This window comes from Mastacembelus armatus, chromosome 18 (assembly GCF_900324485.2).
Source record: "Mastacembelus armatus chromosome 18, fMasArm1.2, whole genome shotgun sequence".
Classification (NCBI taxonomy): domain Eukaryota; kingdom Metazoa; phylum Chordata; class Actinopteri; order Synbranchiformes; family Mastacembelidae; genus Mastacembelus; species Mastacembelus armatus.
In genome coordinates, this window is record NC_046650.1 from 2,221,953 (window position 1) to 2,238,815 (window position 16,863).

Genomic DNA, 16,863 nt, shown 5'->3' on the forward strand with positions numbered 1-16,863 from the left:
CTGCTGATCAGCAAATGTGTCTTTATTGTCTGAAGCAATGGCTACCTCCTTTTTAACCATGACTTTTGGCTTGTCTTACAGCTGAAGAGTGAGTTGGAGCTGTCATTCCAGCAGCAGAGCAGGCTTAATGAGGTTATTCGAGCCATCACACAGGTAATGTCAGCATGTTTTGTTCTCAATACAGTTTTTTCATTGGTTATTGAAAAGTATAGGTCAGAGTATGGATACAAAAAAATGTCCAAGGCACATCCCCCAGAGTTCAGTTAAATCCATTATCAAGAAATGGAAGGAATATGGCACATGTAAAAAATCCAACTAGATCAGGCCGTCCTCACGAACTGAGTGACTGTGCAAGAAGGAAACTCGTGAGAGAGGCCATGTATGACTACTCTGAAAGAGTTACAAGCTTCAGCAGTTGCGATGGGAGAAACGCTGCATACAGCTGTTGCCCGGGTTTGGTGCTTTTTGGCCATCAGACAACATGCTATATTTGGAGGACACCAAACCCTGCACATCACCACAAACACACATCCACACTGTGAAGCATGGTGGTGGCAGCAGCATGTTGTGTGGATGCTTCTGGATAGCAGGCCCTGGAAGATTTGTAAAAGTAGAGGGTAAAATGAATGCGGCAAAATATTGAAAATTCCCAGAGGATAATCTTATTCAGGCTGCAAGAGAACTCTGGCCTGGGAGAAGATTTATTTTCCATCAAGACAATGACCTGAAGCATATAGTGCAAGCTACACAGAAATGGTTTAAACAAGGTAAATGGAATGACCAAGTCAAAGCCCAGACCTCAATCCAATAGAGAATTTTCCTCCCACAGTCCAAAAACATGTATGTCAGGTTAATTGGTGACTCTAAATTGCCCATAGGAGTGAGTGTGAGTGTCTCTATGTGGCCCTGTGATGGACTGGTGACCTGTCCAGGGTGTGCCCCTGCCTTTCACTCAAAGAGAGCTGGGATAGGCTCCAGCAGATCCCTGTGACCCTAATTACAAATAAGCGGATAGAGATAATGATTTATTTTTCTTTTTTTTGCTCGGACAACATTGCTCTTTATGTATATTGTGTCTCTCTTTTACAGATCATCACATTCTCAGGAGCCATTGGTTTGCAGTCCAACAGTGCCTGTTTAGTAGGTCATTTGCATTTAGCTCACATGTCCACCAGTCACAGCCATGCAGCAGGTAATATAAAAGTTTTTTTGTTATTGTATAATAATACATGATTATTAGGGATCCCAGAATGTTAAATCCAGTCCTTCTGCAAAAGCTGAGCTGAGGAGCAAAGAAATAATAGCACAAAGTTGGAAGCTGCTATTTGGTGTAATATGCTTTCCACTTTTTTCTGCATGTCCATCCTCCTGTTGTCCTCTCAGTTCCTCAGGACTTCAGTTACCTCTCAGAGAAAAGTGTCATCAGATGTATCATTGATTTCGTCATTGAAGCTGGAAAGAAAGGTCGGTGCACTGATTGAGTTAACTGAGGAAAGCACAGTTTATCTTCTCAGCAGCACAGAACAAGTTATAATTTGCGATGTGTATACAGGAGATGAATCAAGATATGCTGATAGAATTGACAATATTTTCTCATAGCAATTCATAACTTTTAAATTTGGGAATGTGGATGCAGGTCCAGAGTTCTCTGATCCAGCTGTGGTTAAGACCGCTCTAACCCCCCTGGCATCAGTCGGGGCCAGTTTTCAGTACCCACCCATCAACTGGAGTTCTGTCCTCTCTCCTGTGATGAGGCTGGGCTTTGGTAAGAGCTCTCAGTCTCACATTTGTACACAAAAATAAAGTCAATGCATCAAGCTCCAGTGTTTTTTGTTATTTATTTATTTATTTTTGTTCTCTGACAGGAGAGGATGTGCAGCATCAGTGTGTGGTGTTAGCAGCATGTCAAGCTCAGTCTTCACAGAGTGCTTCTCTCTTTCTGGGCTCCTGGCTTTCACCGCCCCTTGTGCATAGTCTCAGTGTAAGTTAGCAGCTCCCCAACAGCACTACACTTGTCTGTGGTGAACCAAAGTAGTGATTGATGAAATGGACACTTTATACTCCCTCATTTTTCTACACGTATACATGACATTTTCCACGAAGGCTTGTATCCTCACCAGAGAATGACATGCCTGATGGAGGAGGAGGCCTCACACGCTATGCTATCATGTGATTCTTTTATTTTGAATTTTGTACTGCACTTTTACTTCCCACTTCATTTAAGCCTTCCAGTTTTCTTGCAGTGTTACTCTTCATAGTCAATAAAACGAGTGGATTATTTGCCCTTTTCAAAAATCTTTACTACAAATGTATGTGTGTAGTTGTATGTAGACAAACGATTTACAACACGTTTTGTCAGAGGTTGTTTCATCACTTAGCAGCACAGTAGCTGAGTGGTTAGCACCGTTGTCTCAGGTTCACAACCCGGCCTTTCTGTTTGGAGTTTGCATGTTCTCCCCTGCTTCTAAAATTGCCCATAGCAGTGAGTGTGTTTGGTTGTTTGTCTCTATGTGGCCCTGTGATGGACTGGTGACCTGTCCAGGGTGGACCCCTGCCTTTCACCCAAAAGAGAGCTGGGGTAGGCTCCAGCAGATCCCTGTGACCCTGGTTAAGGAATAAGAGGGTATAGATAATGGATGGGTATTTGTTTTGGGGTTTCTTATCTGCACCCTGGCCTTTCTGTTTTTGAGTTTTACTGGAGCTTGCATCTTGTTCTGAATCCTTCAATGTTCTGGTCATGAGGTCTCAAGGGTTTCGTAAGGAAACGTGCACTCATGCCCCTCAACCACACTGTTTACCATTTTATATTTCTTTTGTGTGCACTTGTGTGCCCAGATGTTGGTTTTGGCAAATCAACTACCTTTGATTACTGTCTGATAGAGTTCTTGCTTTGTTTAGCCTCGGAAATATATGTTCACTGGCATAATCACCTCTTTACTTCTCATACTGACAGACAACTCCAAGTGTTCAGTTATGTATGAACCCTTGTTATATGGCCATTTGTGTATTCAAAGGCCTCTATCTCCTACATAGTTCTGTTTATATTGATGTAAGACTGTGACGAACAAAAACTGTGTGAATGTTGGACCAGACCTTACAGTACCTATTAGATTGTTGATCCCCTGTCAGGGAAGTTCAAATGGTGTCAGTCTGCAGCCAAACAGGTGAACACAAATTCAAGCTGCATTGCCAGTTAACTCTTTGGTCCTTCATCAGCACCACTAGCTTGTCCATTTTATTATTAACAGACCTTATATTCCCCTTAATGATTGGGGTTTATAATGGTCTCTTTCGTGACTTTTCACCCCCACTCTGCATCCTCTTGTCTGTCCCTCAGTTCCTGGGGGGTTTCAGGTCTCTTACTTACCAAAAGAGTTTCAAAGGGGATTGTGTACCACTGCCAAACAATATATTTTGAAAAATAATATCATGTTCTTTCTCCAGAATTGCTCAAATTTGTACACATTTTGTACAAGATTTTTGCTCAGATAAAGCACCCCAAAATTGGAGAAATTATGATTTACGAAAAGAATCTAAACAAGAGCTCAGTCAGAGATACCTTTCGACAACTTTACATTCGTGATCTGTCCTGCAGTCACAGACCCGGGCCTACCTGTATGAAACCCTGGGCCTATGGATGAAGCATGTTGCTGACGACAAGCTGCAAGTCTACGTGGAGACTCTGGGCCTACAGCAGTTCCAGGAGGACCTCCGACCCCAGCGGCTCTCCCTGTGCCGCTCCCTACTGCAGGGCCTTGCTCAGGCCATGGCCCTTCCAAACCCCCCCAACAACTGCTGGACCATTGTCTGCTCCACCACTGAGAAGATCTTCAGCCTCCTGCCCAACCAAATTCAGGTACAACAGAAACCACTTTTTAGCCCATGGATTATTTTTTTGCTTCTTCTACTGACATTTCAAGCACTTGAAATACCTTAAATTTGACATTTGAACGGTTGTAACTTACTGAAGCAATACTTCTGCTGTATGTCTGGTGCTTCATCTTCAGCTGAAACTTCAGTTGCATTATTTGAAATACTTTAGTCACATTTCAACTGCATTCTTCAACAAGTGGTCATTTCAATTCATTTCAATTTCAATTCATAGACTTTTAATGAGGGTTCAACTGCATTCAGCTTTGACACATTAACACTTCCACACCTATTTTATCTCTTCAACTAACAGTTCAACATCCTCTTAGTTGTCAACAGACATTTCAGCTGCTTTCATGACAGCAACTGACGTCATTTTCATCTGATACTCTTCAAATGAACTTCAACTCCTTTCATCACTCACAGTTCCAACAGTTCAGTTCAGCTTCTACACATTAACTGGCACTGACATATTTACTCTTTAACTGGCAGCTCAAGTACTGTCAACAGCCCTTCCAGCTTCTGTAGTGGTTTATATTGAATTACAGCTGCTTCTGCTCTTCTGCTGACAGTTTGATTTTGTTTGTTTATAAAGTAGTTCAACTCTTTACAGGGCTTATACTAGAAACTAAAATTTCAATCTCATATGCAAACAAAGCACATTCTACCGTTGATTTGTTTATGTACATTATTTTGGGGTGAGTGCACGTAAATCTAGTCTTTTCTAGTTTATTCTTTTTTTTAAAAGAATACTGTTGTATGAGCTGTAATTGCTAAGATACTCTCTTTACAGTAATAGTCAAATTATAAATTTATTTGTTTCAGGATGATGAAGTGCATTTGTATGTGGGAATTGCCAAATGTCTGTCTGAGATGTCTGATACAGAGATAGACCGAATCACTCGGGTCGAAGAGGTACAGTATGATGGTTCCTTACTGATTCCAAACTTTACAGAAAGTTATGCTAACCTGCTTCTGGTTCTCACTATTTCAAAGAAAACAAATGTATTTTCCTGGAGATGTGCGAGGCAGTGTACATCATGGACAGATCACCAGTCTATCACATGGCACATAGAGACAGACAAGCACTCACACTCACATTCAAACCTAGGAGCAATTTAGAATCACCAATTAGCCAAACCCCAAACTGCATGTCTATGGGTGTGGGAGAAAACCAGAGTACTCAGAGAACCCACAGAGACATGGCGTGTGGACTTCAAGCCTGTTTAGAGTCTATGTAATCATGTAGACCAAAACCCCATTAGAACAATAAAGAATTATTCAGGTTGGACTCACCAGTGAGACAGCTGGAATGTGCCCTGTCTTCCACTGATAACCTGCGGTGCTGATGAAGCTTTCTGTGATGGTGCCTCTGTTTAGATCCAGATGGAGAAAGCATGCTTTGTCCTGACCTACCTGACCTCTCAGGGCAGAGTTCCCCTCCTGGCCCTCAATGACATCATCGCTGGTGTGCTTCGTGGTTGGTCGAGGCACAGAGTGGGATGGTTCCTGCTGCAGAGCTTCTATCAATGTCGCCTGGCTGCCAGCTCAAACACAGGTCAGGCCACAACTGAGTCAATCTGCATTCACATCAGAGCAGTAAAGCAGAATTATGCATTATGTGCCCTAATCTTACATTCAAGAAAATACTATACAAATACAATCCATTAAGTGTTCAAACAATAATGCCAATTATTGAGCAGTGTGCAGTGAGTTTTTAGGGATTGATTTGTTTGGGAAAACAACACATTCTGCACCTCTTCTCATTTTTTTGAATCCTTGCTAGGGTTTTTCTGTTTATGCACTATATTAGATATGTAGCATTCTTCTGTCATATCATCTATTTTTGAGTTTACATGTTGACACAGATTGCTCTATGTCATAGCTGTCTCCAAAAGAATGGAGTGGCTCCTGGAGCTGATGGGCCACATTCGAAATGTTGCATATGGTGCAGCCCCCGTCGGATGTGAAGACACCAAGCTGGTATGTGGATGAGCCATGCTGGAAGAGTGTGTCTGGTATTTCCTGAATGGATGACTCACCATATGTTTCACACTGTGTTTCAGCCTGTAGATTAAAGTTAAGGGCTCCTCAGGGGGGTTAGCTTGTAATTAGAATAGAATATCTTTGTTGTCATTGTAACATGTACAACAAAAATTAAAAATGCTAACCAGTCAGTGCATCATTCAGATTCCTGAAGGGTTTCAAAATGCAGGCCCTGTTTCCCCATGTACGTCATTTAACATAGGTAAATATGCAAACAGGTTTGTTTTCTATTCTGGATTTTACAGGGAGTCAATGAAGAGAAGCTAATATAGAAGAAATATGATCTCTCTTGGTAGTTCCTGTCAGGACTCTGGCTGTGCATTTTTGATTAACTGGAGGCTTTTTATGGAGATACTGGGACATCCTGATAGTAATGAGTTACAGTAATCTAGCCTTGAGGTAACTGCATGTAAATGCATGGACTAGTTTTTCTGCATCATTTTGAGACAGTGGAGAGGAAAAACTCCCTTTAATGGAAGAAAAAACCTCCAGCAGAATCGGGCTTAGTTTGGGACAGCCATTTTGAGACAGGATGTTCCTAATTTTGGCAATGTTGCGCAAGTGAAAAAAGGCAGATCTAGAGATTTGTTTTGTGTGTGAGTTAAAGGACATGTCCTGGTTAAAAATAACTCCAAGGTTTTTCACAACTCCAAGATTTTTCACAGTAGTGCTGGAGGCCAGGGCTATGCCATCTAGAGTAGCTATATTTTTAGAAATGCTGTTTCTGAGGATTTTAGGCCCAAATACAATAACTTCTGTTTTGTCTGAATTTAAAAGTATAAAGTTACGGGTCATCCAGGCCTTCATGTCATTTAGACATGCTTGAAGTCTGGTTAACTGGTTTGTCATCAGGTTTCATAGATAGATATAGCTGAGTATCATCTGCATAGCAGTGGTAATTAATAGTGTTTCCCTAATAACACTGTCTAAAGCAAGCATGTACAGGGTGAACAGAATCGGTCCTAGCACAGAACCTTGTGGAACTCCATAACTAACTTTTGTTCGAGTGGAAGGTTCATCATGGACATGAACAAACTGGAATCTGTCCGATAAATAGGATTGGAACCATTTTAACGCTGTTCCTCTGATACCAGTCACATGCTCCAGTCTCTGTAATAAGATGTTGTGGTCAATGGTGTCGAATGCTGCACTAAGGTCTAGGAGGACAAGTATAGAAACAAGTCCATTATCTGAGGCTAAGAGAAGATCGTTGGTAACTTTTAACAGTGCTGTTTCTGTACTATGATGTGCTCTAAATCCTGATTGAAAATCTTCAAATAGTTCATTCCTGTGTAAGTGGTCTGATAGCTGCTTAGCAACAGCTTTTTCAAGGATTTTAGAAATAAATGGTAGGTTGGATATTGGTCTATAATTAGCTGAGACTCCTGGATCCAGACTAGGCCTTTTAAGTAGGGGTTTGATTAATGCAGTCTCAAAATCCTGTGGTACGTAGACTGGTACTAGAGATAAATTTACGAAGTCTAATAAAGATGAGCCAACTAATGGCAGGGTGCCTTTAAGTAGTCTAGTCAGGATTGGGTCTAAGAGACATGTTGACGATTTAGATGAAGCAACTACTGATGTAAATTCAAAGAGATCTATGGGAGAGAAGCAGTCTAAACATAACTGAGGTCTGAAGTGGTTGAGAAATCCTAAATTAGTGTTTAATACATAGGATTCGGTAGGCTAACGGTGGATTTCTTTACATTTTCTTATAGGCCACAGACTTCCTGTTCCAGGTCTTTGCTGCTGCTGTAGTTTCCTGGGGTGACCACGTCATGCCCCTCCTCCTTGGCATCAGAGCCCAGTTGTTCCTGTGGCAATGTGACTCCAAGCCTTCAGTTCTAACCCACAGTCTGTACGGGGAGGAGTCACTCACTGACCATGTTCTGCCCCAGTGCCTGCTGGGCTTGTCCCACAGCCTGCCTCTACTTCTGGACAAAGAGCCCTGGAGCAGCCAGACACAAAAGGTTAGTGTTTCTACCAGCACCTAACATGGATGTAGCCTGCGCAAGTACAGCTTCTTGGTGTTGAGTTTACAGTCCTAGCTGGGGTCAGATGTTAATGCACCGGCATTGTTGTTTTAATGTATTTTAACTGAAGCTTTGGGACACCTTTTTCATGTCATCATGTAATTTGTGTGTTTGTGTTTGTGTGTCAGTTCGTAGACTGGCTTCTCAGCATCACAGAAGCTCCTGTGCACCATCTGTCAACTATGACTGTCAGCACAGCCAAAGGTGAGTCCAACTGTGGTGCTGCATCTCCAAAATTTCTGGTTCTCTGCAGTGTTATAATGTTCCAACTATACAAACTAAGAATGTTCATTCACATTTTTATTCCACAACAGAAACACAAGTTGAAGCATATGAACTATAGCATTTGGTTTTTAAGCAATATGATCACTGATCAAAATGATGAACTGTTTTAATGCAAAGTCTGATTCAGGAACCTGCAATTACCTGCAGATATCTCACATTATAATGTAGAAACAGATCAATATTTACTGCATTAGCTGGTTGAGAAGCTTCAATTGGACTAAATCCAGATTATGAGAATAAACAGTGAACTGCAGGATTAAACGTTGCTAAAGAACAAAGTTAATAAGGTGTACGAAAACATCCACTTGCAAAAATGCAGGTCACACTATGGATTCACCAGAACAAACACACAGTTGGCAGAAATGAAAAACCATTATTTGATCAAAGAGCACAAAGTGGTTTATGTGATCATCCTTGTTATTTTTGCAGCTGCCCTGTTAGCCCTGAAGTCCTCCACTGAGTTCAGGAAGAAAGCTGTCTGGACCAGAGCTTATGGCTGGTAGGCCACAACGGTGACAACATACGGTTACCATGGCAATACCTACAGGTCTTCATAAATACAGGAGCTTTGACTGACAAGATGCATAATTTCTGAGCTCAACTGGAAGCTGCACTGCCTTTGTAGCTCTGCTTCAGTTACATATGGCAAGGAAGTCGAGAGGAATGTGCTCTGTCAAACAGTATTTCCATTTCAAGTGCAACAGAAAATGTTTAATGATATGGTGGCAAATTTGATTTTGTGGCTTCGCTTCTTCTCTCAGGATCTTCTCTTAAATATGTATCAAACTCACTAAATGTAAAAAAGTAACAGACTGATCTTTAAAGTCTGCATCATCTATTGGAAAAATCTGGACTTCAGACAAGTCCCAGGATGTTCCAGGACATTGTCCAAACATCTACTTCTTTAGATAAAGGCATCATTTCCTTTTCATTTTCTTGTTCCATTTCTCCAGGTGGTGTTGTCTCTCCTTCAGTAGCTGCCAGACTGTTACAGAGGCTCCTGAAAACACAGCACTACTGTCAGAAAGGAACCTTTTTGTCTTTCTGTACTTTGGCACAGGTTTAACAGCTGCAACACAGAATTGTCTGCAAATATTCTTTACAGGCAGACAGGATGTTAGGTTATACTCAGCTGTAAGCATAGTAGCTGCTGTTTAGAAAGCAAAACCAACATTTAACACCTGATTTGCTTCTACATGTTCCTGTATTAAATGATTTGATAGTAAACTGTCTGTACTCTGTCTTCTTAAAGTTGCTACATGTTGAGGCATGTGTGGCTGCAGCTCAGCTGATGGGAACACAGGGCTGGTCTCTGGCTTTGATCAGGGAGCTGGGGCAAACATGACTATAGTGTGACATCCCAGTAACTACCAGTGACCTCTTCATCAATCAAACACAATTACTTTGTTTTAAATAATACCTAAGTGGCAGGTATTACTGCTGGGCCTGTTAGTTTTAAGGTCTGATACCAACTTTTGGAAAATATACATGTTGTCTTTGTTTTCAAGAATGTAACAAGAAGATTTAAAAAAAAAACAAAAAAAAAAAAAACATTTTATGTCCACATAATAAATACAGGAAGCAGGGGAAGCAGCTATCCTGTCTGTACAGCAGCTCATGAACATGTTGTGTACTGTTAATATCCTGCAGAGTCCACTGCCATGCTAACAGCTCTGAGGCTGGATTTCAATGTAGCTGTGCTTTAATCTGCTTGCTAACCTCAGCATGCTAACACATATATTGATTTAGAGTTTTAGCATGCTAACATTTGCTAATTACCACTAAGCCAAAGTACAGGCTGATGGCACTGTCACCTCTTATTTTGCTAATTAAAGCCTTGTAGTGGCAGTACTCTCTTTATTCTAGTGCAAAGTGGTGCACTGGCTGACCACCAGTAGTATGGCAACAAACACTCTTTAGGGGGAGCTACCTGCTGTTTGTTGTCAAACAAGAGTGTATACCCACCCTGTTCTCTTTGTGCAGCTACTGTTGGTTGTCACTGCATTTAATATATTTGCCTCCACTTACCAAGCACAAGGATGGGCAGGCAGCTCATCAGGACAGAGGGCAGGAGCGTGTGTGTGGACACAGGTGAGGAAGAGTGGGATGCTACTGGCTCGGTGTACGGCAGGGCCTGGTATATAGTGACACCTGAAGAAGATAAAGCAACAGTGGTAGTGATCAGCAGAAATGTAGCACGTGGAGAAAATTTAGTTTGTTGTATGCACTTCACAGCCCCACTGAAGATCTAAAGATTGTTGAAGGGCTCAGAAAATGATGTTTGGGTGGACCTGGTGTTTGGTACAGGTACATGGTGAGGAGTTTTCTATGTTCCTGTGTATTTCTACTGTATTACAGCTTCACTGTGTTTGTGCTTTGAACAGCAGTGTTCTGTCACACACACACTCAACTGTAATGCACTTTCCACACACACTTCCTGACACGTTATCATCTGCTGTGCTTTGCCAATTCGTTTCCTGTATGTGCGCTTACTTCCCTCGCACAACGCTCTCTGACACAGTGACGAGGTTCATGCTCTTCATAACTGACTGCCCATTTCAGTGTGTGTTTCTGTACAACTGAAAAATGTGTCACCTTCATTGATGGCTGACAGGATGTATAAGGGGATCCAGAGTGTGTAGCGAGTCCACATCATGGTGATCGTGGGTGTCTGCATAACACACAGCAGCTCATGAGGGTACCTGTCATGGAAAAGCACACATGAACATGTTCACCATGGTTATTAAAAGGTTCAATGTTATGTCAGCTCTGGCCAGGCAAAGAAAGCTGTAAGTGTGAAGTCCAAAATTTGTAGAAGTGCTGCTGCCAGTGTCTTCTACAACAAATGGCACTAAAAGAAGTAATGAAGTGAAATGAGACAAGCTGTAAGTAATGTGCACACCGTAAAAGGTCCAGAATGTTCCACAGGAAGAACTGGACATAAACAACTGGTTTACTCTGGATCTCTTCCAACATGATGACCAAGATCAGCAGGAGGTTCTTCTCCATTACCTGAGAAAGACATTGTATGCACAGTCAGTTTCAGTTAGGAAACGGTATTCATAAAGAAATTTCATGAAGAGGTGAAGCTGTAATACACACTTGCACAAAGCGAGGAAGGAGCCTGGCTTTCTCAATCCCGTCTGCGATGTGGAAGAGCTCCAGGATGGAGAGCAGCTGGCAGAGACTCATCACAAACCCAACAGAGTAGAATGTGTCTGCTAAGGCATCTGCAAAGTTGAAAGCCACCTTTTAGCACATTAACATGTTGCACTTGGTAGAGGCTTTTCCTCTCCCTATTCTCCTCACTAATGATGTGGAGCTTTGAAGATGTCACAGTCAAAATCATATTTATCACTTTTTGTGTCCACTGAGCTATTTTCTTCTGAAATGCTGCTGTTATGCTTTGATAAACCTCACCTTGGCCAAATGTGAGAAACCTGGCTATGTTATTGGCCAGTATCCATGTGTGTCCACAGAACTGGAACAGATTATAACAGAAAATGTAGGTGAGCCTGAAGCTGAGCCTGGAAGAAACAGAAGGGCACAGACCACATGAACACTGGCATTTGGTTGGGGACGCCTTCACTGCTGTGCTTCTTGAGTATTGTCTTTTGTTACTTGTTTCTAGTCTGTCTCTGTAATCACTCATTTGTATGTAAGACTTCTGATTATAATAGAGCTTTTATTTCATATCATATCTTCCTAGCAAACCCCTCTCAGAACCTGAAGATCCTTTACTGAGCCACTTTATTGAAGCTCTAATTCTTTTTTTCTCCACTTAAGGACAGCAGAACCTGCTGTAAACACATTTACATTATTACTTTAACTGTGCAAGGCTGAGAGTAAAAGAAGCTTATACTGTGTATGATTCGCCTGTTATTGCTCAACCAGCCCTGAAAACACAGAACATTCCTTCAGACACTGTCACTTACATTCTCCTTCTTTTGCTCTTTCCGTTGCAGAGAAGAGGAGCAGTTCATAATTCCTGTCTGAGTGGGTGGAGAAGCATTGTTCTAGGTGCAGTAAACAGAGACCTCCCTCCTACTTTATCCTCTTTCTATGCTGGAAACAAAAAAAATGCTGCAATACCTGCTCATTGTAGTGTTTCCTCAGACCGATTATAACACTCTGACTTTGCAGCGAGTAGGAAGTGGACATCGGATTTTTCTAGCCTCCTCAAAGCAACTTAGGAGCTGGCTGATTCAGGAGAGAGGGAGCAGCAGAGAAACTCACACACATTGTACACACACACACACACACACACATTGTGTGTCAGAAGGAACAGAAACAGGACACACCCTTTTTGGGCCCTGGGCAGAATACGGTCTTGTTGTATTTATAATAATGAAGGAACATGTCATCACTTGCAATGTACCCTTCTGTACTGCAGTGTGCATTTTTATAACTTACTTCAATATTCTAAGGTATGTATATTTTTAATAGCCTTTAATGTGTTTCTATGGCAAAAATAAGCCATGGAGTATAACATCTGTAGCCAGTCTTGTCCTCAGTAATGCAGTATGCTCTGCCCTCCAGTGGTGGACAGAAGGTTTAGTTTTCTCAGCCTCTCATCCAGCAGCCTGTCAGGGTGTGTCTTGTGTTATTACCAGCAGAAAGGTACAGATATCAAGGCGAGCTCAAATTAAATATTATCACATCCACCTTTTTATGATCTCTGCATCCTCTCTGTGCTGACGAAAGGCCAATGACAGATGGAAAACAGATCAGTCTCAGGGCCTTGGCTAGTTGTTAGCACTATCAAATCCTACCCTGAAATTAAGGCTTGTTTTCTGTATCAAATGCCACACTGCACTAGGGTGCATGCGGCATATGACCTTTCTGCCTCAGCCAGTTCTTCAGTCAGTCTTAAAAAGATGCCCAATGTAATTTTGTGTCTAATTTGTCAGCCAGTTTATTTGGAGAAAGGTTATCATAGCTTAAAATGCAAAGAGGTCATATAGTGTACAGTATGTTGGCAAATCAGCCAGAGTAGTGTTCGTCCTAATGAGTAAACTGATCTCTGTGTAAAATCAGCAACTAATGACAGTGTGTGGATGAGTCTATTAGCTGGCTTGCTGGCCCAGAAGATACAGAAGGTGTTTACAAGGGATTTATGATTTCTCAGAGCTCAGTATACCAACAGACTTGTCTGAAAGTGTTTCTAATCACTGCTGTGTTCTTCCTGTGAAGTGTTGAGATGTAAAACTCTTTTGTCCTCAATACCTGCAGCCCTTAGTATGCCATAGAATGAACCAGGCAGATGTGAAAAGAGTGGAATTTTTGCTCATTCGACTAAGATCGCCTAAAACAGCTGGATTGTAGTGATACTCAAATAGGACTATTGTCTTCAATTTGTGTATCTGCTGTCATTTACTCATGGTGCAAACAGAACATGGCCTAGCACATAAGCATATGACCTGTGATATGAATTTATTTATTTCTATTTTCTGCTTCGGCGATATAATACAGGCTGTGGCAGGGACTGTACTGTAGTGGGTGTTAAAGAGGAGGAAGGCTGCATTTTTCAGTGCACTTGTTAACCACTAATGTTGCCTTCTTAATCCTTTTTGACTTGTGAGTTGCTGTGACTGACGCCTGCTGTTTTAATGTAGACTCCACAAGTAACTGTATCTCCTCAAGACCTGCAGTCACCAGGCTGTCGCACTAAAATACTATGCTAAATATATCCTGTATGTGCAGCTGGTATTGCAGTAATTCAGTACCAGTCAGTGTTTGGAACAAGTAATATTGTCAGAATACAGCAGGAATTTCACCTGACATGTGACATTAAAACTGGAGGTTTACATTTAAACCAGACTGAAGCCAGACCATCAGAGGACCTGATTATCCTATTCATGGTTTCATTCCCTCACATATAACAAATGTTTCCTGATCAGCACCTTGTGTGCAATTTGGTTTTTAACGTAATCACTTATCTCATGTCCGGAAGCCACAACATGCAATTCAGATTTGTTTTTAATTCATAGGTTCTCATTCTCATAAAGTATTCACTGTAGCATGGCTAGATTAACCTTTCTGAGAGCCCCTGGGCAAAGTTGAGTAGCTAACCCGTTAATAGCTTTCTTTTTGCAATGTGTCTTTTTTGCTACTGGAAGACCAACCATGCACTATGATCAGTCTCTGATGAAAAATCTGTATGACTCATTTCAACAATATTGCCAGCTCCTGTTCATATATGAGATACTTTGGTGTTTGACACAAGTAGAGCAGAGTTTCAGCCAGTGAAGTTTAGGGTCCTCTCTGGTTTCCCTTCACTGTCTACTGTATTAAACTGCTGGCAGGGGGTGACGGGGGAGATTTTTGTTGCCTACCAACAGCAAATATCACAACCCACTCATAGCCTGATGGTGAGCCAACCAGCAGTATGCCCAGTTATTCATTTCAATTAGACTAGACTGCCTGACGCTAGCTACTGTAAGTTACAGTGGTGATATTAGTCATTTACGTGCCTGGATCTTCTATTCTTAGATATTTAATGGCCTCTATATAGCTGCTAGTCTTTTCATTATGTGAGACTATTAAAGTTAAAGCAACAAACAAAAACATGACTATAGCTTTGAAGCGCTCCTGAGTTAAAGTCATTATGGAAGATGAGGGAGGGGCTTGTTATGCTAATATTAGTAAGAATATCTACAAACCTTACATGTAATGTGTATTGTTTCCTTTTTGGTTTTTAATGACCATCTTAAAGAAATGCAAAAGGACTCTTGGTTTGTGCAGCCTGCAAGTGTCTTCAGCATGCACGTTTTCCCTATAGTGCATTTATAAGCCAGATATTAACCTATATGTAAAATAGTTGTTTTTAAGCAAATGGCACTTTCTGGAAAATATTTGTAGCAAAATAGTTGAAACATATGTCAAAATATTTACATCTTTGACTTCAGTTTGTCCTTAATTAAGATTTGGTGTAAGAGCCCAAGCACGGTGGCTTGGTGATTAGCACTGTTGCCTCACAGCAAGAAAGTCCTGGGTTCGATGGACTGGTGACCTGTCCAGGGTGTACCCCTGCCTTTCACCCAGAGAGAGCTGGGATAGGCTCCAGCAGATCCTCATGACCCTAAATAGGAATAATCAGGTATAGATAATTGACAGACAGATGGATGGAAGTTAGAGCCCATGGACTACCATGACATACTACTCATTTAATATTCAATTGGATTAAGCACCCTTAGACTATATGAGCTACAGCAAGCTTATGGAACATGTTAAAAAGGCTCCTCATAACCAAAACATTTTGATATAACTGAAGAATTTTGAAGTCATTTGCATAGTACACCCTACAATAAACTCCGGCCCAACTACATCGCTCATCTATGTATGGGAGTTGTTTCACCTGTCAGAGCTGGACAACCTGTATCCTCATCCTTCTTATCAGATGTTTGGTTACACTGTAATGTATGTTTCCACGCAATGTCAACCTGAGCAGAGATCGACTCACACACACTCAGAGGAAACAGTGTGCTGCAGTTTAAAATAAAGATTCCACCATGCAGTGAAATGACAACAAAAGAAGAGCTGTCCATGGTACTGAAGGTTGTATGTGAAGCTATTTGTCTTTGAAGATGTTTTTTGTGCTTTTTAATTCTCCACAATGTGGAATTTGAAGCTTCACTATGCCCACAGGTGTTTTGATTCTCCTGTACAACCCTGAGCTTAACATACCAACTGCTGTTGCTGCTGTATCCAAGCAGTGACACAGAACAGATCTACATTACACCACAAAGCTCTAGATAAACTCACTAAAAACCAATCTAACAAGATCATGGCCATTATCAAAACTTATCAAAACTTGTTTTGTAAACTGTCCTTCATCCAGGAGAAAAATAGCAGATTAAGCTATTCGGATGTGTGCTTTAGAAAGCCCTGGCCACTTTCAAAAGCCCCTGATGGTTGGTGGCCCCTAGCCTGGCCTTAAGTTCTTTAGCAGTTAAACATGCACAGGGGCTCACTCACAATGGGCATGCGTGGTTGCTGGCTAGTTATCACTTAGGTGTTTATGTGCCACCCAGCCTTAGACTGAGGTGTCACAAACCCTCCACATACATTACCTCCTGTCAGTTTTCACATTTTGTGGTAGTGCCTATATTTGAGCTCCATATGTATTCTTAAAAACAGCACTGAGCCGTCTACACAGAACTGTGACTGGTTGGTGGGGCAGAAATTGGACTGGACTCCCAGGTGTCAGGTCCCTGTCACAATACACAACCATTAGACCTAATTTACTGAATATTTGATCGATTTCTATTTGTTTGCATGGCACCTGTGGTATTCTTATATTTCTGTTGCAGGATGCCCTGCACACGCGTTTTCAGACAGAGGATCTCAAACATTCATAGAGAAGAAACAAAAGGTAAAACACAGTTTGACTGAAACAACATTTTTAAAAGGAACAACAAGACAATGATAGATTACATAGATTATAATACACATTAACTTTTTTAGAAAGCATGTACAGTGAGCATTATAATATTTATTACTCTCAGCGACCCCAACTGGTCCGCGAACCTCAGCTTCGGAACCATGTGTCCTAGACAGTAGTTAGTAATATCTCTGGTCCTTTTTAGATATTAGGCTTCATGTCACGCTGACCTGGAATGTCTGGAGC

At 41.4% G+C, this 16,863-nt stretch overlaps 2 protein-coding genes across 7 annotated transcripts in view; one reads left to right on the top strand and one right to left on the bottom strand.

Annotated features, from left to right (window-relative positions):
* Window positions 1–9,461, top strand: part of focad (focadhesin) — a 30,874-nt gene extending 21,413 nt beyond the window's left edge. The window contains exons 33-44 of the mRNA XM_026318453.1: window positions 82–153; window positions 1,090–1,192; window positions 1,384–1,464; window positions 1,637–1,765; window positions 1,866–1,981; window positions 3,596–3,856; window positions 4,696–4,785; window positions 5,251–5,428; window positions 5,756–5,853; window positions 7,635–7,886; window positions 8,078–8,153; window positions 8,664–9,461. Coding sequence (XP_026174238.1) covers window positions 82–153; window positions 1,090–1,192; window positions 1,384–1,464; window positions 1,637–1,765; window positions 1,866–1,981; window positions 3,596–3,856; window positions 4,696–4,785; window positions 5,251–5,428; window positions 5,756–5,853; window positions 7,635–7,886; window positions 8,078–8,153; window positions 8,664–8,737 — 1,530 coding nt within the window. The 3' untranslated portion in view covers window positions 8,738–9,461. The remainder of the gene's footprint in view (window positions 1–81; window positions 154–1,089; window positions 1,193–1,383; window positions 1,465–1,636; window positions 1,766–1,865; window positions 1,982–3,595; window positions 3,857–4,695; window positions 4,786–5,250; window positions 5,429–5,755; window positions 5,854–7,634; window positions 7,887–8,077; window positions 8,154–8,663) is intronic.
* On the bottom strand, window positions 7,727–16,850 carry hacd4 (3-hydroxyacyl-CoA dehydratase 4). 6 transcript variants are annotated; one of them, XM_026318529.2, is made up of 8 exons: window positions 12,327–16,850; window positions 12,170–12,226; window positions 11,655–11,715; window positions 11,337–11,464; window positions 11,137–11,246; window positions 10,830–10,936; window positions 10,263–10,385; window positions 7,727–7,864 (listed from the first exon to the last, which is right to left on the bottom strand). In XM_026318529.2, the coding sequence occupies exons 1-8, from the start codon at window positions 12,393–12,395 to the stop codon at window positions 7,845–7,847; spliced, it is 675 nt and encodes a 224-aa protein (XP_026174314.1). In that variant the 5' UTR covers window positions 12,396–16,850; the 3' UTR covers window positions 7,727–7,844. The 6 variants fall into 6 exon arrangements, with proteins under 6 accessions (XP_026174314.1, XP_026174296.1, XP_026174339.1 ...); XM_026318511.2 differs by lacking the exon at window positions 7,727–7,864 and adding an exon at window positions 8,235–9,234 and having other exon boundaries at window positions 12,327–15,707; XM_026318554.1 differs by lacking the exon at window positions 7,727–7,864 and adding an exon at window positions 8,235–9,234 and having other exon boundaries at window positions 11,655–11,761; window positions 12,327–12,343.
* Between the last annotated feature and the right edge of the window lie 13 nt (window positions 16,851–16,863).